The sequence below is a fragment of the Temnothorax americanus genome, unplaced genomic scaffold (assembly GCF_048541705.1).
Source record: "Temnothorax americanus isolate GAGA-0224 unplaced genomic scaffold, ASM4854170v1 Scaffold13, whole genome shotgun sequence".
Lineage (NCBI taxonomy): Eukaryota > Metazoa > Arthropoda > Insecta > Hymenoptera > Formicidae > Temnothorax > Temnothorax americanus.
The window spans coordinates 2,698,166-2,719,040 of NW_027509264.1; the positions used below are offsets into that span (position 1 = coordinate 2,698,166).

The 20,875-nt window shown below is 40.3% G+C and overlaps 2 protein-coding genes and 2 long non-coding RNA genes across 12 annotated transcripts; 3 read left to right on the top strand and 1 right to left on the bottom strand.

Annotated features, from left to right (window-relative positions):
* Window positions 1-555: 555 nt before the first annotated feature.
* LOC143893941 (hatching enzyme 1.2) lies at window positions 556-6,441 on the top strand. 8 transcript variants are annotated; one of them, XM_077399839.1, is made up of 7 exons: window positions 592-638; window positions 1,117-1,189; window positions 2,830-2,924; window positions 2,997-3,649; window positions 3,940-4,245; window positions 4,750-4,886; window positions 5,098-5,937. In XM_077399839.1, exons 4-7 carry the CDS (start codon window positions 3,298-3,300, stop codon window positions 5,269-5,271), a joined length of 969 nt encoding a protein of 322 aa, XP_077255965.1. In that variant the 5' UTR covers window positions 592-638; window positions 1,117-1,189; window positions 2,830-2,924; window positions 2,997-3,297; the 3' UTR covers window positions 5,272-5,937. The 8 variants fall into 8 exon arrangements, with proteins under 8 accessions (XP_077255967.1, XP_077255964.1, XP_077255965.1 ...); XM_077399841.1 differs by lacking the exon at window positions 2,830-2,924 and having other exon boundaries at window positions 556-733; window positions 3,447-3,649; window positions 5,098-6,441; XM_077399838.1 differs by lacking the exon at window positions 2,830-2,924 and having other exon boundaries at window positions 589-638.
* Window positions 6,442-7,005: 564 nt separating this feature from the next.
* Window positions 7,006-20,834, bottom strand: LOC143893935 (glucose dehydrogenase [FAD, quinone]). 2 transcript variants are annotated; one of them, XM_077399823.1, is made up of 9 exons: window positions 20,701-20,834; window positions 16,113-16,282; window positions 12,948-13,191; window positions 12,363-12,621; window positions 11,970-12,230; window positions 11,105-11,335; window positions 8,652-8,979; window positions 7,910-8,178; window positions 7,006-7,839 (listed from the first exon to the last, which is right to left on the bottom strand). In XM_077399823.1, the coding sequence occupies exons 2-9, from the start codon at window positions 16,280-16,282 to the stop codon at window positions 7,796-7,798; spliced, it is 1,806 nt and encodes a 601-aa protein (XP_077255949.1). In that variant the 5' UTR covers window positions 20,701-20,834; the 3' UTR covers window positions 7,006-7,795. The 2 variants fall into 2 exon arrangements, with proteins under 2 accessions (XP_077255949.1, XP_077255950.1); XM_077399824.1 differs by lacking the exon at window positions 20,701-20,834 and adding an exon at window positions 16,385-16,547.
* LOC143893949 (uncharacterized) lies at window positions 8,075-8,762 on the top strand. Its single transcript, XR_013255961.1, has 3 exons — window positions 8,075-8,204; window positions 8,366-8,449; window positions 8,632-8,762. It is a non-coding gene; the product is annotated as an uncharacterized LOC143893949 (long non-coding RNA).
* On the top strand, window positions 16,190-20,702 carry LOC143893948 (uncharacterized). The gene is made up of 4 exons (XR_013255960.1): window positions 16,190-16,316; window positions 17,669-17,773; window positions 19,692-19,832; window positions 20,545-20,702. It is a non-coding gene; the product is annotated as an uncharacterized LOC143893948 (long non-coding RNA).
* Window positions 20,835-20,875: the final 41 nt, after the last annotated feature.

Genomic DNA, 20,875 nt, shown 5'->3' on the forward strand with positions numbered 1-20,875 from the left:
AATCGTCGCATAGATCCGGCATTAGGTCGAACGAGGCGACGGTCCAATGAGAAAAATTCGTATTCTAAAAAGAAATTCTCTCATTGGACCATCGGCTGCGTTCCGACAACCGACTTCGACATGCGGATTGATTGTAGAACCGGCCTTAGCACATTGACGATTCTTATAAATTCGGCCGAAAATGTATCGTGCGAATATTCGATAAAATGATTACATTTCTCAATATTGAAGCATTGCGGATATCAACCTGCAATTTCAAAATGCATATTTAATTTGCATCATAGTGCGAAAGAGCAGCCGCTATATATATATATATATATATATATTCTATATATATATATATATATATACAAGCGGCTCTTTCGCACTATGATGCAAATTAAATATGCATTTTGTTATATATATGAGGTAACCGTAGCATTTATTGCTAGAATAAAAAGTGTATGAACGCGTGAATATAAGAACGGGACGCGCAGTGATGCCGCTCTTGGCGCGAGAAGTTTCCCGCGCGCGGCGCGGGGGATGACGCGCCTCCGCCATATTGATGACGTACTCTCCTTCATTTCCAGATCGCGGCGGACACGGAAAGGATCGGCTCCGGAACGAGTGACGTCGCGAAAGCAGTTTAATTGATGAGAGTAAAAGCTTTATTAATCTTGCATGAGTTGTTTAACGCAGCACCTATCGCGTAGCATCTATTCAGCGCTCGGGTGTAGATATATTTCTCAAAAAAGTAAGTAATAAGATATATAATAAGTATTTCGCGGTACTTGTTCGGCCGCAGATACGTCGCGCGGACAATCGCGGACGATCGTATTTTCTATCTGTCGCGAATATCGCGGATATCTGCCAAAAATATTTAGTACGCTTATTCGCTAGAATGCGGAATAACGATCACGATCGTATAAGCGAGCGCGTATAGTATCTGATTTTCGTAATTCGAAAAATTCGTGGTCGCGAAATCATGAGAGAGGGACGCGTATATATATATGTATATATAGCGACGCCTCTACGGCACTCTTGGCTTTTGGCACGAGAAGGTCGAGAAGTTGTCCGCGCTTCGCGCGGGAGATGACGCGTCTCCGTCATATTGATGACGTTCTCCTTCATTTCCAGATCGCGGCGGACACGGAAAGGACCGCGGCCCGGTGGCCGCGGAACGAGTGGCGTCGCGAGAGTTGTTTAATTGGTAAGTGTAACCTTCATTAATCTATAATCCGTGCATTATTATTTGCTGCAGTATATATCGAGTAGTATCGCTTCAGCGCTCGGATATAGATGTTTCTTAAAAATACGTATTTCGCGATGTTCGACTTGTCCGGGCGAAGGTGCGTCGGCGTCGCGGACAATCGCGAAAGTGACGATCGGTATTTTCCAATGTCATGGATATTTATAGAAAATATTAATATGCCTATTCGTTAAAATTTAAAGTGACAATTATACAAAAGGCGAACATGCGCGCAGTATTTGCGCTACTCAAAGTACACAAATTGTATAATCGCGAAGTTAATAAGAGATGCGTAGACGCGGCGACAAGATTTTCGGTGCGAGAAGTTGATTGGACACGTTAATTATACGCTCTCCTGAAGTACCGACCTGTATGTAAACTGCGCGCTGGCCGACGGGATTGATTTATTTTTTTCGACCAAAAATTATCGTCGCCGCTCGCGTAATAGAAAGGAGAACCCAAGTTCTAACATATTTAACTCTAGTACGCTGATAGATACACTTTAAACTGGTTTTAGATAACGCGAAATGGAATTTTCGTAGCGCTGCTTTCAGTCCCTCGCTATCTTTGTACGCTAGTTAAACACTGCGATATTCATAGGTCGCAATTAGTCGCTGCCATTTCTAATCACTCGAATAATTATACCCCACTTTCTGGGATCTAATTAGGATCCTTTGTTTGATTCCTTAAAAAATTCATGGATTCTGGTTGGAGTATTTATGAAAATTTACATTAGAACGCGTTTTTTAATCGCGATCATGAACAAAAAGTCTGAACAGAGATCCCGTTTGTTCTCCATAACAATTTTCTAAACATTCTTTCTAATTTTTATTTTATCTTAGAATTTAGTAAAACACTTAAAACACTTTAAGCATTTACGTTTCACAAGTAACATTTCATAAACATTTAGAAAACATTCAAAGTGTTTCAAAATTTTGTTCGAGTTTCTTTTCTTATATTAAATGAATGTTTTAAGCAAAGTAATGTATTGTAATTGTAAGTGTAATATCGAAACGGGCGACAAAACTAACAAGAGTGACGACCTTGGCTATTTGCTGTCATATACGCCGAAGTTTCTTCGATGACAAATGTTTGCTCGGCAAGATTTGCATGTGAATGACTCGTGTCGGGATATTAATACCACCGTTCTATGTGCTAATAACGCCGTTCTCCGGTTATGCAGACGTACTTGACGCATCAATTAAGTGGCAATGATCTGAACGGGTTCCGCACTTCCTCACTTCCGCGGGGATTATCTCACGCTTCTAAAATTTCTTATCTTTTATTCCTCGACGTATGCAAATAAAATATGTCGCAAAAAATTGATATCTTCAGTAAAAAATCCTCAGGATATCCTCAGACGTCGCATTTGAATTTTTCAATCAAGATTTATTCTCTAAAGCTATAGTATCCTCGACTTATCTCCCAAAATTTTTGTAAAATTTATCTCAAACCAGAAAAGCCGGAAATTATTTTACACACAATGCAACTTTTTTCATCATGTTTAAGTCTATTTCTAATTAAATGCTTCTAAATGCTTGAATAATTGCTAATCAAGTATTTGCAAATTGAGATAATTGCGTTTCTCGGTGAAAAAACAGCGAGCGATCCCGTACCACCTAAATCCGAATATTAACAATGTCGGTGACGATCCACGTACATATATCATCAAAATTGCGAAAGAGGCTCGAAAGAGGTAACTAAGAATTTCGGTCTCCTCCAAAGTAATCGGCATGTCGGAAGGATTAATGACTCACAGCGTCCTCAGGGTCTTGATGTCGCGCCTTCGAGGTATCGGAGAGATACCAGGCGCAAATCTATGAGCACGCCATTACTTAAAGTCCACGGTTATCAACGGATGGCCCCGATCACTTCCGGAGCCGCTTCCTAAAGCGGCAAGCACATCTGCGCGGGTGGGGCACAGATTTTTTTCGACATGGCGTATAAAAACGGGAACAACCCAAGTGGCCGCGTATCATTGCATTCGCGCTCGTTGTCGCGAAACTGTGAACTCGTAGAGGTATCCAGAGATACTTAGACCGGCACCGAGATCCGATTGAACGTCGATCATGCCGTGTCGACTGTTGGCCACCCTCGCGTTTCTCGCCCTGACGACGTCGACGTCGTCGGCCTGGCCGACCTTTCGTCGTCGGGACGTCTTCGACAATGCCGTGGACAGTCCTGGCGGACTGATCGCTCACCTACGGAATCTTGGCAGTTCGCTCTACGGATTCCCGAGTAACGAAACCGGATTGAAGGTGGCCCAATGGCGCGAGGATATGGACGTGAACCCGGAGGAGCTGGGCGAATACGCGGAGGGAGACATCCTGTTTCCGCCGAGCATCGGAAGAAACGGTCTCGCGGCGGTCTCCGCCCGGTGGCCCAACGGTGTCATTCCTTTTATGATTAGTCCTTACTTCAGTGAGTAACTTTGAAAATCTTACACTCGATACGACAGTTCCCTTTTCCTATTTTTTCCAAACTGATGGGACGGGCGATCATATATCATATTTAAAAAACGACTTACTGAGTTGTTTTATACTATTTTACTATTTTATTATTTTATTATTATACTATTTTTTACTAATTTTTACTTAATGATTTAAGCACGAGTGTTAATTGTACATTCAGACAATTGAGTGCTCAAATTCATCTGAACAATTGTATGTAAGCTTAAAACTATATTTTCATTCTTCCATGAAATCGTATAGACGCGCAACAACAGAGAGTTATATACGACGCAATGGACGACTATCACAAATACACGTGCATCAGATTTAAGCCGTACACGGGCGAGGAGAGTGATTACGTCAGAATCACGGCGGGTAACACCGGATGCTGGAGCAGCGTGGGCAGAATTGGCGGCCGGCAGGATCTAAACCTTCAGGTTCCCGGTTGCCTGACGCAGAAGGGCACGGTGATACACGAGCTGATGCACGCCGTCGGCTTTTTGCACGAGCACAGCAGATACGAGCGGGACGAGTACGTGGACATACTGTGGGACAATATCTCGAACGGTGTGTATTCGCGTCCTACTCATATCTCGAACGACAAGGCTGACTGAAGGAAATCCTAAGCTCGATCTAACGCCCGTTTGACACACTTTCTCGCGTCACTCTGATTTTTTTATCTTAACTGCTAATTTTTTAAAGATGAAAATCTTGAGCTGATACCTTAGGATCGATTCTTTTTAAATGAAAATTTAATAAAAAACCATGGCATCTTGTCTGTTATTTAGTATTATTCAATATTAACTGACTTCAATATTTCTTTAATATTTTTTTTGACAATGTTTTTTGTGGCAATAATTATTTATTTCTAGAGAATCTTTTTATCGCTTGTAGCATGAGAATTTAATATTGACGCTTTAATTTCGAAATGCCTTGATACCAACGTCTTCAATACGAAATACGAGCGACTCTCTCTACCGTAAAACTTATGGTCATCGGCGCAATAACCGGCTAAGGTTATCTTCTCTGCATTATGAAATTCTATTTTTATCATGTACTTTATGCATGTAGGTCACGCGCACAATTTTAATAAGGCCCCCCCGGAGATCACCCACGCATTCGGCGTCGGTTACGATTACGGCAGCGTGATGCACTACTCGTCGACGGCGTTCTCCAAGAATTATCAATTAAAAACCATTGTGCCCAAAGTAAGCAATTTCTAAGAACATTTTCACATGTGTTTTCTATATCAATGTTTTATCATCAATTATATTAATTGACTTGTTTGATCGCTGGACGGAGTTTACGCTGACACGAGCTACCGTGTTCGTTATAATTTAATAAAGTACATTTTGCGAGTTTGCGAATCGCAAAATCGCATTATATGTTACATACGGGTCCATGTGTTTGTATGTATAGAGACAACTGGATGGTAGCATTTTGGATCTTATTGGCGGAATCTTCCAGGGTGACAGAGAGATAAAGCTCGGTCAGAGGGAGGGTTTCAGCAAGAAAGACATTCTGAAAGTCCGAAGGATGTACAGATGTAGCCAGCGTACTGGCATAATCAGTTACGTCGACGATCAGTACTAATGAATGAACATTGACGATTCAGCAGTTTTCGCATGTGTTGATACAAAAGAAAGACAAAATTCTTGATTAGAGTTAATTAATAAGAATCTTCGCGTAATAAGAAAGAAAGAAAGAAAGAAATATCTAGTTTTGTATGCAAAATGTATGATTGTCTCTTTAAAAATATTTGAACAGCAAATATCGACAGTATTATTATACATTAATATAATCATTATCGTGTATATTTCAATGTACCTTATACCTACATAAAGTTACATATTATTGTATACAAATGCATTATCTATATATAACACCTTTCTTGAAATGAATTTTTTATTTTCGTTAATGGTCAAATATTGATTGAGATCATATGACGTTATATGAAGTTTGAAAATAAGAGCAGAGAAAATATATGTGATGGAAATTTTCGATCGATAAAGAGAACGTTACGTAATTTCAATTGCCAATAAGCACTCAAATACAAGTAAGGTATTTTACGATAAAATTATTATTTGTACAAATATATCACGAGTAATTTATAGGAGATTGCAATGCATAATGTATTTCTTATAACCAATAAGGTTATAAGCAAGGTTTCTTGCTAGATTTATTTTAGATAGAAATATAGAAGATGATAATCGAACAATACGCTCATTAAAAGTTATCATACTTAAAGGTTTTATTTTATTTTTTATTATTTTTTTAAATTTTTTTTATGAAATTACAATTTTTGAATTATCACGGAGTGAAGCATACCATGCATTAAATGTAAAATAAAATCCTGAATAATTATTTAACTGAGATAAGTTATAACTGATTTTCTTGTTAATAAAATTACTTCTTGCTAAAGAATTATCATTTTGTGACGTATTAGGTAAGAGGGATGCATTTTAAAGTGTATTTATACCCTTTACGTATATGTATATAGAGTTGAAAAAACCTTTTAAATAACATATATTTTTAAAAACTTAAATAACATATAATTTTTTTAAGAGTTTACTTAAGTGTTTTTCTTATATTTTTTAACGCTCAATTTTGCACTTTAACAAATTTTTAATTTAAGATAGTACATTTTCTCTTCATTTATTATCTTTAAACTTTAAAAATAGCAAAGAGGTTATAATTTCAGGAATATTTCGAGAAAGAAAAATATCAATATTATGTATGACTTCTCGCACTCCAGAGAACATAAACATAAGACGCCAACTTATCTTTGTCACCTGTTTTAACTTTTTAAATTGTTCAAAACATTGTAATAAAAATAAAATTATTTAAATTGTTTTGTATTTATTTTGTCTGAATTTTACAGCACATATACAACATACTTCATCGGTTTTTGTTTTAGAGAGATTATTCTTTACTTTCTATCTACTATAGTTTCATAACAACACAGGCAATCATCCGTTTTTGATAAGCGCGCAATTTTGCAGCAAATTAGTGGAAATTGAGAAAATTAAACAATTTTATTATATATAACAATTTTATATATATATATATATATATATATATATATATATATAATAGAATGATCGAACACCGATAATTGTTGTCAATTAATTCGTGCTGGTGATTATCATTCTCATTAAATTGGCTATTTGATAGGAGCAATGAGTTTAGTTAGTTAATGATATAGCGATTGACTCTTGACATTTTCAAATCTATAAACGAGGAAAATGTAGGAATGTAAAAAATTTTTATTCGATAAAGAGGAAAAGATATTTCGAATTGATGATACATTTCAAAAGAGATATGAGGTATCCACAAAAATATGTTTTATTTGTACATTACGAGTGATTCGTAGAATACATTGCGGCAATGTACTATTTACAGTACAACGAAGTTTCTTACTCTATTTACTCTCGGTGGAAATGCAGAGGAAGATCGCAATCGGACGATTTGTTCATTAAAAATTTCGCGCTTAACAAACCCGTTTGGTTTGGGTGATACAATCTTCGGAAAATTACTACAAAACGAACTTAAACATACATACGATACATCATCAAAGAAGTGTAAAGTAAATTCCGAATTGTCATGTAACTAGGAAAAAATGTAACATGATTTGTTTTATTAGTAAAATTATAAAGATCTTGCTAAAGAATCATCGTCTTCGGTGGATCAGATAAATTACATAACTTATTCAAACAAATATATAAATAGTAATGATAATAATACATCAAATAATATCTCTTAATTAAGCTAATTAATTAATAATACAAAATTTTATAAAATTGTCAGAAGGATACAAACTTGTGTTATGTAAAATTTATATTTCTCATCTACGGTGGGAAATTCGAAGCAATACAATCCGCAAGAGAAGTGGAATAAACGCGTGCGCGCGCGCGTATTCCACTTAATTTTTACATTACTTATCTAAGCATAATTTTATATATATATTCGATTCCTTATATAAATATTCTATGTTTTCCAAAAATCCTTTACTTTCTTTTCATTTCTCTCAGTTACTTATCTGTGTGGGAAACACAATGTCCTTAGCGAAATGTTAAGAGGACGGTGTAATCGGATCGTTTGATTAAACAATTTTGGGTCAACCGATCCAGGTCTTCTTGATGAAATCTGCTGCTCTTTCACCTGTAACAACACGTGTAGACATACAGATATAAAAAGACGAAACGGAAAGAAAAAAAAAAGATTTACATACCGATCATAATTGCCGGTGCATTCGTGTTGCCAGACGTCACCTTCGGCATGACGCTCGTGTCGGCCACTCTTACACCACGCACCCCTCTAACTCGCAATTGGTTGTCAACCACGGCCAGTGGATCGTCTGGCGGTCCCATTTTGCAGGATCCCGCCTGATGATTCTCGGGCGCTGTGTCATGACGAACCGCGCACTCCCAGTAAGCGTTGCAACCGAACTTGAGGTGCTCGCAGTTCTTCACGGGAGTTCGGTCCAGCTCGAAACCGTATCTGAAAAGGATTTCCACGATATCAGCGTAAGAACAAATCATGATTTTTAAATCATCTTTGTTTATAATAAAAATAATTAACCATATATGTTAAAATAAGAAACATTTTATTTATTTGAGTAAAGCTCGTTTCACACGACCTATAATTCGCGTAAGAATACGGAATCTAATTCTATTTATATTTTTAGGTTGCCAAACAACATTTGCGAAGATATAAAATACACGGATATATAAAATGTATATTAAAATATACACATACGTCAAGATACACCGTATGTAAAATTATAAACAGAATTTTATCCTAAAATTTAATGCAGATAAGTAATAGATTGTTCAAAATGGAAAAAAATAAGACATTCAGAAAATATAAAAATAATAGCAAAAAAAAAGATATATTTGCTACTTTTTATCTTTTTTTTGTAATGATATAACTTCTGCGTTCATTACAAGAAAGCCGTCGAGGAAAGTTCGTACCTTTTGAGCGCCTGGGTCTCCGATAATCGGATGCTGAACTTAACAGCCTCTACGAGAGCGGCCACATCGTCGGGATGAGTCAGGTATTTAGGGTAGATCAGCGGCTTCGAGAGAGGATCGTTGTTTCGCAAGCGCAGATAACCGCGACTCTTCGGATGCAGGATAGTCGGGATGACGTAGATGCTGCGGTTCGTACCCTTCTTTTCGCCCACCATACCAGTCTCCGCGCAATCGGCCAGGAAACCACCAAAGATTAGCTGCACGTCGGGATGATCCTCCCTCGGATCCGCATACTTAGTGTTTATCATTGCCGTCACCTCGGATATTCCTGGATCAACGCAACACGCTAAGTATATCCTGTCTCATCTTTTATCCAAAAATTTAGTGATATTGTTAATTTATACTATATGTATGATTGTAAATAATTTTATGATGCAATATGTGTAACGATCACAATGTAATCGTCAAGAATTCCACATCATTAAAAAGAATATTTTTGCAGTCGAATATTCAATTTACAACAATAACTGATGCGTCAAGCAATCTGTTGTATTTTTTAAAAATTTATTAATTTAAATTTGATTAATGAATAAAAAATTCAGTCATTGATCTGATCCAATCAACTTCGCTTTCAAGCGAAATTCAAAACACCAGTATTTAAAACCGACCAAAATGCAATGGACGTTTTTGCAACACTCTTAATTCATCCTGACCGCGTTCGTTACCCTTATGTAATTTAATCGAGCCGAATCGCATAACTGATCCGCGCGGCCGATATGTCAAGAGAAGCGATTTTGCGAGCTGCATTTTAGCGAGAGAACTGTGGCCCATTACAACGTCTCGCCACGCCAGCGGCGTTTCGTGTAGGGAGACGAGAGAGAGAGAGAAAGAGAGAGAGAGAGAGAGAGAGAGAGAGAGAGAGAGAGAGAGAGACGCGAGTCTCAGACGTGAAGGAGTTCAGCCCCGGAGGTGACGCTCGTTAAAAACCAGCACGGCTCGGGGCTACCGGTCGTGCCGGATACCTTAAAAAGCGCTCTGGGTTATGATCGAGTTAGTCTCGTGAAAGGCATACAGCACACGAAGACCGGAGTATCTACGTATCTACATAAATTCCCGAGCATTTTACTCGGGCGAATTCCCGACGCGAAGCTATGTGCTCGCTTTATTTTTCCAACAGTTGCCCTGCTGCTTTCGATTAATAAGGATCGAAAGGTACGCGAGCGGAGTGCGAGGTTGATGCCGCCTGATCGGCACCTGTAATTGAGCGCAAAAATTAATTAGAGTAATCAGACGATCGTACAGATCGTACGAAATAACGATCCCGAACAAACTTTCTCGCGCATAACTTCTTTTGTTCTTTCATATATAGTTCTTTTTAACTACATTTTTTACTAACACGCGATATAATTTAGCTTATATAATGTAAATGGGAATGTAATTTGTAGAAAGGTCAATGACGGGGTTGTTCAGCGTAAATGAGTTGTTAATATTAATCTATGAGAAGATGAATGCAAATATTAGACTGCTGATGCATCAATCATGATAGTCTCATAAATTATCGCACTTAAATAAATATTATTGCAATGAGATTATTAGCTGTTGACATGTCTAAAAGTTGTGTCGGGTAATTATTTTCACGTCGCTAAAATAGTTTTTAATGTTACTAATATATTTCTATACGCGTTTTATCCTTTCATCATAATGTTTCTCAGTCTTGTCCCTTCTTCGGATCATAGAACGACGCGTGGGAAATGATATTCGTGACGTCGATAATGTATAGAGAGTGTGCGAAACAACGAGGAATAGAACAAGGATCGCCGGATAATTTGCATTGACAAATCGTAAAAGGAGAGTAGGCACGAGTAGTGCCGCGCGCGAAGCGACGACTCGACCGGCTTTAAGTTGGCCCGCAATTCGGACGACGGTAAATAGATCTGTCGGCCCGGATAAGTCACGTAATCGCGGGGTCGACAGAACCAGGAACGTGACCATTGTGCAATAATACACTTTCACTGCTCGCGCACGAAGCCCGCAAATTAACGCTCCGAGATGCAACATCCTTCGACATGGTAAACAGGAAGGAGAAGCGGGCCGGTACTTTAACACGACCGCGCTGCCTCGATCAATGAAATTGCAATTTCCCCCTAGCGGGAGTCTCGATCTCAAGTCTCGATCCTTCCAATGTAATAACGGGCCAATGATAGTTTTATACTTGTTGACTAAAAATACTGACAGGATACGAAGCTAAAAATCTTTTTGCGATTTGACGTTTTCTCCACCAAACCTTACCTGTCTTTTAAGAAGTTAGATATTTCTTCTTGAAAATATTGTAAGCAAATCAATTTTAGATACATACTTCTTTACCTCTCTCTCTCTCTCTCTCTCTCTCTCTCTCTCGTTTCATTTTTACATTGAAAAATTTTTAAGTAAACATTTAGAACAGTCTATCTCACCTGTGCCAGACATCAGCCCGTCCCTGAAGAGCAAGTACTCCATGGCGGTCGCCCAATTGAGTGGAGTGGTATCGGTATCGTTGATGGTGAAGATCAGCGAGTAGGCGACATGATTGTGAAGATTTTTGCCGACACCCGGGAGATCACGAACAACTGGCACACCCACCGCATTGAGCTCTTCGCGAGGTCCTATGCCGCTGTTTAAGAGGATTTGCGGCGAGTTAACGGCACCTAAACACAATTTCATTGCGGAGATCCGTGCGCACGATAGGTAACGCTAAGTATATGATAAATCGTACAGGTCTTGCCACTGGATAATATTGTGGACATTAAAAGATAACGCATTTATTTAATTAAATACGAAATCAATTTATAAAGATTTAAAGATGGAAAAATCATTTCTTCATCTACTGTAAGTTTTTGAATTTCTGAAGATAAGGAGTTTATCGGCGTGAATTTATCTTCTATCGTTTTAACGTTACTGCGAAGCTTAGTACCCCAAGGACATTGCAAAACGCGCAATCCGTATTGTTCGGGAGAAATCGATTACTACCCCTCGAGAGAATTTGTGGAAGGATGAGTAATTAAGACTGACTCTGTGTGTGCGTATGTGTGTGTGTGTGTATGTGTGTGGAGAGCGTGTGGTGTTTCTAAACACAGATTTCTATATGTACGACATCCTCTCGACATGAATAGAAATGTATAGTTGCTCCTCTTCAGCTTCCCTACGCGGACGAAGATAAGACAGAACCCAGAATGTGCTCGAGCGCTCCACGAGAAATCCACAGAGATTTGCCTGACACTCGCGCCCGGTTTAAATTACACACGAAGCCGACGAAGCGTTCGTTATCTCAATTGGAATTACCTCCGCTCACGACCACCTCTTTCGCCACCGACACGTGTTTCATCATTCCGTCGTGAAGGAACTCGACGCCGACCGCCCTGTTATCCTTGTCGAATAGGATCCTCGTCGCCGTCGAGTTCAGCATTATGTGGAGATTCGGCCGGTTCCGGGCGGGACGTAGGAAGGCGCGCGCCGTGGAGAGCCGCGAGCCATTTCTGGACGTGGTCTGCGCTATGGCGAAGCCGGTGTGGGTCCGTCCGTTCAGATCAACCGTGTCGTATCCTGATACAGATAGAAGCAAGGTTGGGAAAGAGTGTGACAAAAGCAATCCAAGTCTCGGATCTCTTGGTTAATCCTGATAGACGTAGGAGTAAAGGTCATCTGGTCGCTCGAGCCTCGCTCGACTACGCGTACCCAGTTCCTTGCCGGCCTCCAGCAGAGCGAAGCTCAACGGCGGGTGATAAGGAAACTGCATGACCGTGAGCGGCCCACCGACCCCGTGATAACCGTAATCCATGCTGTTCACTTGCTGATTATCCTCGCTCCGTATAAAATATGGAAGGACGTCGCGATAGGACCATCCGACGTTGCCCAGCCTGGCCCAGTCGTCGTAATCCTTGCGCGATCCTCTCATATACGTCATTCCATTCATGACGCTCGTACCGCCGAGGACCTGCGGATTCAAGTTTTACATTATCTGGTTTCATACTGCAGCTTCATATGGATACCTCACGAACAAGTACCAAAACTCGCTAATTTTAAATTAAAACTAATTTATTTTAAGACCTTACTGATTAGATTATAAAATTCATTAATTTTTTATGTTTCTTATAATTACATGAAATACTTAAAGTTTTTTAAAATAAAAATGAATCGTCAACTTTAAATTGTGATACAATTTAAGTGGAGAATTTAATTGGTACTAATTAGAAGAATTAACACCAACAGTTTCTCCCTCTCTCCTTCGCTCTTTTTTCTTTCATACTTAATTCTACATACCTTTCCTCTAGGCCAGTAACATTTTCTGTGCTCCTTGTTCAAGCAAGCTTCATCCTCGCTCTCGGTGGTGTATTGCCAATCGATCTCACTGCCGATGAAATTGAAGAAGAACGAGGGTATCTGGGTGCCCGTTGGCTCGTCTAATCCAGCTTCCAACAGCAATACGGAAAATCTCGGCTCCTCCGACAATCTGGCCGCGACAGTCGCACCAGCGCTACCGCCTCCGATCACTACGAAGTCGTACCTGAAGAAGGAGAAAAAGAGAAGGGTGACATCGCGTTTATTCGAAAATAATTACAGAAATGTCCAATGTCTCGTCCGGTTTTCCATTTTACTCGGTACATCGCGTACATCAGTTTTTGCGTTTAATCATTGCGCTGCGTCATCGACCTTGCGATGAATGAAGAGCGACGAAGTGGCTGAGAACGTTTAGCGTATGCGAACTTTTTTCTCAACCAGAATTTCGGTACTTACCCCACATTAATCTGGAAGACACGACATTTCGAAAGCAAGAATGTCGTGTTGGCGCGGAAGATTGCTCGGTTTCCGACGATTTACGACGTACGCTCGTTTACGAAAGGCACGTTAATTAGCGGAGTCGTGTTATTAAGCGATCTTCTTACCGTCTTACGAATTAGAAACCGGGTTACAGGGACAGAGCGAAGAGAGATGATTACGAAGGGAGAAATGAAAATTTAAATTCAACTGTTAAATTAAATTATTTGCTCTCCATTTTTAATTAAGCAATTACATCAATGATTTATCAGTGCATAATTAATAATTTAATAAGCCACGTTCTGACGTTTTTAATTAATCTATTAAATTCAATTCTTAATTCACCTAGTAAGCTAATGATTGTTACATCATCGACGTTGGCAAATTCGATCGATTTTGCGTCCCGCCAGGCCCCTCCGTATTGGGTGCACCCTTTCCCTTCTAGCTACGCCTGACTATAATATCGGCATCGGGCGAAAGGCGGGTATCTCAGGAGGTTGCCTGGAACGATCGTAAGTGTCCGTGGTATATGCTCTCAGCTGAATGCCACGGCGTGCCCGTATCCGTATATATACTCTACGGGGGACAATGACACACTTTTACGCGCGGGACTTGCTAGAATGGCGCACACGTGATTTTATAATAGGGTCTCTCCGATGATCCGCTCTTCCCCTCGGAGCTCTGCGTATTCTTGCTAATCGATTTCTCCTTAAAGTCGCTGAGAGGCACGTGCTTTGTAAATGTTGAAGGATAAAGTTCTTAAAAATGCAATTTAAGGAACAGTTATATAACATTTTATTGGCACTTTTGGTTTTTTTTTTTTTAGTAATTAAGAGTAGTGATTAGTAAAAAGGCACTTTATTTTAAAGCTGACGCTTTTTGATCGTTAACGAATGAATATCATATACATTTCTTGCGAAAGATATATGAATCTTTTATGTCTTATTTTAATTCATTTTGATTAATGTCCTCTTTTTAGCATGCGAATAATGAATGTATCATGAGACAGGTGTGTGATGCAAAATGCAATACGCCTTACATCAGTTTGTCTTATATGTAGCAACTACGTTGCTATCAAAATCCAATATTAGAAAATCACCAGTGAACAAGTATGCATATAAATAAACAATGTTTCTCATACGTATATGTAAATTCACTGGAATATATGTGCCAAATGACTCAGGTTTGTCTAATTGCCGGCGGCGTATATAAGACAGGTCGAAACACACTATCAAACCTGTTTTCCATCTTCGCCAAACGGGTTTCCGTATGACACGTAATAAACTTCACGGCACACCGGCACTCCGTCATTTTTCTTTTTCTCCATTTCTTGTTGACGGTCGCGGTTTAAAAGACGGAACGTGATAGAATAAAACGACGAAGTATCGTTTAACAAAAAGTTTCTTTTTTAAGCTTGTTACATTCGAATATTAAACCATGCAATTCAAGGCATAAAGGGTAGCATTTTGAAGATTTTAATACGGAGAGAAGACTCTGCGGAATGCCGTGTGTGCGCGCGTTCAAGGACCAAATAAATAAATTAAAAACAAACTTAAAAATTAAATAAATTGAAATAAATTTTATCAGGCGCGTTTTGAAATATAATTTTATTTTTACATTTATACTTTTCAGCGCGTTTTCTTCATAGCTTCTTCCCCCTCTCTAAGAGCTTCCCCGCAATTCTTTCGCGCGTCGATGAAGCGACCAGATGTGACGCAACGGAAGAGATGCATCGGAACAATAGCCCGCGCGGTATTACGTACGCGCGTACACAACGATCTCGCGGATAGAGGCGGTGCATGGATGCTCGTGTTTTCTTTCCGCGACAACGAAAGAGAGAAATGAGAGGCGCACACCGGCAATAAAACGATATCCCTGCGCGGTATTACGTGAGTAACGTGTGCCTCGCGACACAATCGTACACCGTATTTAGGATTCGTCGCGGAACGCTTCCCGCGGATGCACGATGCTCTCTTCTCCTTCGCGGAAGAAATCTCTCCCGTCGATAAGTGGGCCCGGGAGATCTCACACGCACGGGCGAGAGAAAAAGCGCGACGCGTGTTATTACAACCAGCGCGCGCGCGCGCACAATGCGACGTAACCGGTCGCGCGAAGATAAGGAAACCGGGATGTTAGGCTCGTCCTCGCGACCGTATCTCGCGACCTTCGGTCAAACGATCAAGCGATGATTAGACGAAAACAAGGAAATCCCTTTGGCGAGTTCCCTAAGCTCGCGTGTTCCCGTTATCCAGGCTGATCACTGCATGATAATTAAGATAGTCGGACAAGTTGACAATCCAGCGGACAGTCGTGACTCAGGTTATGAGATTTATGAACGTTTTCAACATTTACGAACTCCCGAGAGATACCGTTCCTAATCTCCGACGAGTCCTTTTTATTTTCATTCATCGATGTCGTTTATATCGTTAATCCGCCTACTGATTGTCGCACAAATGATCGATAAACACGTCATGTATTTCTCGTATATCTATAACACGCGGATAACAACTCCCGGGGCGAATTGATTGCCGTTATCGCGTAATCGTCGAAAGACTCGAAAGAAATCGGCGTTAAAGGCGGAGTCGATCAGATCCTTCTCCGTTTACCCGTGACCCACATATACGAATTTAACGATCACCTCGTTCACAACGGTCTTTGTATGAAATTTACCTCGTATTGACACTGCTCGGTGGTGCAGGTCGGTTGCACGGGTCCTCGAGGTCGCATTGGCTACGCAGGAAGACTTCGAGCAACCCCATGAAGAGCATGAAGGACGAGCCGCCGCATGTCGAGGCCAAAGTGGGTCCTGCGGACGTGATTAACGGACAATTGCAGCTCATCTGGAACAGAAACGTTTCCGTTGTTTTTCACCGCGTGAGTAATAACTCGGCGCAAATCGCGCGACTCTGTTGCGCCGCAACACCGAGAGCCGAGAGGCTCACCTCAAGACACAACGATTTACTTTGACGGATCTAATCGAAATCGAGCGTTCTCGTATAAAACGTTCTTTTATACGAGCAATAAATAACGTATATATCGACAGAGAAAGGTCTTTGTCAAATCGTCGTCGCGCGTCGATTCCAAGGAGAGCGTATACTTTATTTGAGAACGCCTCTGCAAGCTGCACAATTAACTGACCGCAGAGATGCGCGATCATTTAATTTACGCGTATTACTGTGATTACGTAAATTACGCGATAATCATACGTCTTCTTATACCGCAAAGATAACGGTAATTGTAATCGGTTTTTATTACAATATATATGATTATGCGGATTAAAAGGATCGTTTCTTGGCGACAAGTCATGACTTTAGCCGCTCTCCCTTCGTTCTCGCTCGAGAGGCAAAGCGTGCGATCTGCGAAAGTAATATTTTCATTCGGCAAAGGAGCCGAGGCATCTAAACAATATCCCTTAAACCGGTCATGCATCGGTGCAACACGGCTCCGCCGAGAGCGCGTTTATCTTCGATCCGGTGCATCGCCGGCGGACCATGAAGCGGAGCTCTCCGAGCTCCGTGGAGAACAAAAGCCCGAAACGAGAGTGAGAGTGCGCATACCGACGTCGCCGTTATCGTCGTCGTCGTAACGAACGTGCGTAACAGCCCCGTAATAGAGTGTCCAGCCGTAAATTCATTCAGCTCTGCCGACGATCGCGAGAGGCGGCGCCCTCGCGACCTCACGACGCGGCACGTGCTTTCTACGATGCAACACGACTGCGTCTCTCCGTGCGGCGGTATGCATGCGCGAGTGTAGCGGTGAAACTTTTTTTTTTACACCGCGTGTTTCCTCTTCCGACATCTCTCACAGTCGGATACATAATCGCGCGAGGCGTAACGCGCTGAATGTCTAATACCTATACCGCGAGCCCGCGAGTGAAGCGTAACGATTGTACACGTAGGAATGCATTCATGCGACGCTCCAAATTTCGGCTTGACAGGGATAAGAGATATCCAGGGAAACAAGGTCTATGAGAGTAATACGCCGCACATTGGCTCTTCATTGAAATGGGAAAGGTCTAGATACCAAGGTCGATGGTATCTAGATCTGTAATTGGCTTTAATATATTTCAAAGATACGCGAATTATATATTTTACGATTCCTAGATAGATAGGAATTCCCAAGAATTTTTTAACCGATTTGCTAATTAAGAAGAAAGGTAAGGCTGAACTTTTCGCGTTGACAGATTAATGGATTCTTATATATATGCGTCGAAAAATCTGTTGTAGATGGATTTTTGACGAACGACGGATCTTGAGACACGGTCCTTATCAACGAAACTAGATCCGACGTGTTGTATCGCACGGATGTACGTGACACAACACGGTGAGGAGGTAAGGAAACAGAAGGAGAAGCTGTAAAATAGCATGACTTTCGTAATCGACGGCGAGACAGTGCGCGGTTCTCGGTCAGTGAACGTAACGGTGTTGAGGCTTTGCGAAGGAGCGTACACGCTCGAGAGACGTACAGCGTACAGCTGTAGGCGAATTCGGGCTCCTGCGATTACGTGCTAAAGTATCATAATGTACCTCCGCACTGGCGGAATGTAATAAAGCTCGATTAAACTGGGGAACGAGGAAGCTCGTCTTATTTTTATATTCTATATCAAAGATAATTGTAATAATAATAATAATTGTTCAGTGAAATCCGGATATTGAAAATGTCGGAAATGCTGATGACTTGTGCAGATCATGCTATATAACAATTAATAATATTCCTGAACTGCATTTGTATAAAATATTTACTTGAACGATGCGTAAATAATTTTCAACTTCAGCGATATATTATTATATTATTTATTACTTGGCTATATTTATACCACTTTCAAAACGGAACGGTTGACATACCTGTTTAATTATAATTAGACACCTGTTATTTATTTTACACACTCGACGTTAATGCGCTTCCTGATTAATCCACCGTCCAAGCCCGCTGGATATCTTTTGCTCGAAATGGAAAATCTCGATAAAGAAGGTAATTTTCGATCGTTTAGAGCGATGGAAGTATGAGTGGAAATATTTTGCGCAACTCTTTTCGCCATGCCGTACGTGCGTGCATGCGGGCGTGCGTACGAGCATCGACGGACCATTGAGAAATTGCCCGCTCGTAATCCCAGCAATCCCGAAGAACGCGCCTCGCTTCCCATTTTACGCAAATTATCGCAATACTTGGATGTGTACAATAACGAAACGAGACCTCTCTTTCTCTCTTCTCAGAGATTTCTCATCGCGCTTCGTTTATTACAGATGATATCTGTAATTGACCTTTGAATATTTTTTCTGACCTATCTTCAAGGTTTTTAAACATTTTCATCTCTGAGAGTTTAAAAAATAAAAAAATAGGGGTGTGTGAGAAAACCATCGCGCATTTATAATATTATATTGTACTTATGATTTATAAATAATTCGATCCTTTGTAACCACTTGAGACTGTCTCGCGTGAACGTTAACTGACGTTTCGCATTTTTCTAATTGTCACTCGTGTATTTGTTATTCGACGTGCGTTACACGGCAACAATCAATCGCGTAACAGTTTACAGCTTGACCGCCGATAATGATTGTTCGCACAGCACCTGAGAGGGTGTTAATTGGAATTTATGTAACTTAAAAATGCTTAACGTTAACGACGCAATCGTTGCAAAGTATCGTTTTCCGCAAATTACCGTACGTTTCTCGATCCTCGAGCGTGAAAATGTAGATATTACACGCCGCGTTACATATTTCCTGGCGTGATTTTCCATGTCAATTTCATCTGTTTCCCTATGTTCACCATATCATACGTATATCTCGTTCCCATATCTAGTTCATATTATACGCATATCTGATGTAGTAATAATTTGATTACGCAATACGTTACGTGCAAGATGATCTCAACGTCCAATTCTTTCGGACAACCATATTTCCCCATAATTACGGGATATTCGGTAATGACGAATTTCACCACGAATCAATACAATTAAGAATTATTCTCTTCTATGTACGGTCGGATATCTGCCTAATTGCTTTTTAATGAACGTAGGCGTGCAAGGCTGCCAGGTATTGAACAATTATGATTGCGTTCTTTATAATTTTCGTGAACTCCAAGGTTCTTACGATTTCATTAGACCAAATTACCGTTTCCACAGCTCGTTATTAATTTTTGTTTTCATAATCATATACAATCGTGCCTCTGCGCGAAACAACACGCGACTCAAAACAAATAATTATTGCGTTACGCGTTATATCTCTCACGTAATTTAATTGATCTTTACAGGCGCTGATATATGTCTCTCAAGGACTTGCAAGTGGATGTCATGTCCTGCCGATAGGCTCGAGAGACGAATTATGCATGTTCCACGAGAAGAAGACACCGTGCATGTCGATACGGTGACGATTGTAGCGTTTCAAGGGAAAGGTAGGTCAACCTGACAACGCTTAATGCCAAGGTACACGATTATGCGGATAGCGAATTAATCCTGCATCCATCCCGGTGTTTATTCAATAAGTAATTAATTATATTACACATAGGGACAGAATTCCTAGTGGCAGAAACGCGTCAATCGTGTGTAATACACATTAGAGACAAGAAGACGTAGCTCAGATATGCCTTTCACTCATATTCTCCCGTCAGATGCAAATGTGCGAGCACTTATGTATTTATAAATGCACGTATTTTTATAAGATTATGTACCACGTTTCTTTCTCCGGGTGATAGATGTTTATCGACTCGTTAATCCGCTAACAGAAATTTTCATATTTCTCCGCACACATATCGCGCGGAAATAATTATATAGTCGTCAGGACTTTTAATGAATATTACCTGGTAGAATTTATCTTAACTTGCACAGTATTTTATTTTATACAACTGCAACTATATAAAAACATCAAAATTAATTAATTAATTTAAATAATGATTAATTAAACTAAACTTAACTGACACAAAAAAGCTAAAAAAAAACTAAATAATTTAAAATAACTAGGTAATTCTCTGTCTCCCTTTTTCCCTTCTTTTCCTTCTCTCTTTCTCTCTTAACAATAACAGTGTTAATAAAAAAATAAATAAAAAATCGATCAAGTTTTCGTTAATAATCATTTATGCTTATGTTTCATGAATATGAAAATTGCAGGTCGCATCAACCGTCTCGATTTCACTGTCACGAGTGAAAAGATACAGAGAGATCATCTCCGGTACACAAATCTCGACTCGCCGAAATGACACCGGTTTCAAGGCCTGGCAGTTCTTACCAAGTGCCAGAGTAAAGGTAAAAAGGCAAGGAACTTACCTTTCAAGGATGGTCACCCCGTATCCTTCGAAAGATAATTGCTCGACTAGGGCCGCCGCAGTGCAGCGCGGAAAAGACGCACGAGAGAGTAGCGTAGCTCGCGGTACCGCGATCAACGGCCGACTAGACCGGTACCATTCCCCATCGCCGTGGTAATATTCGACAACTTCCACCA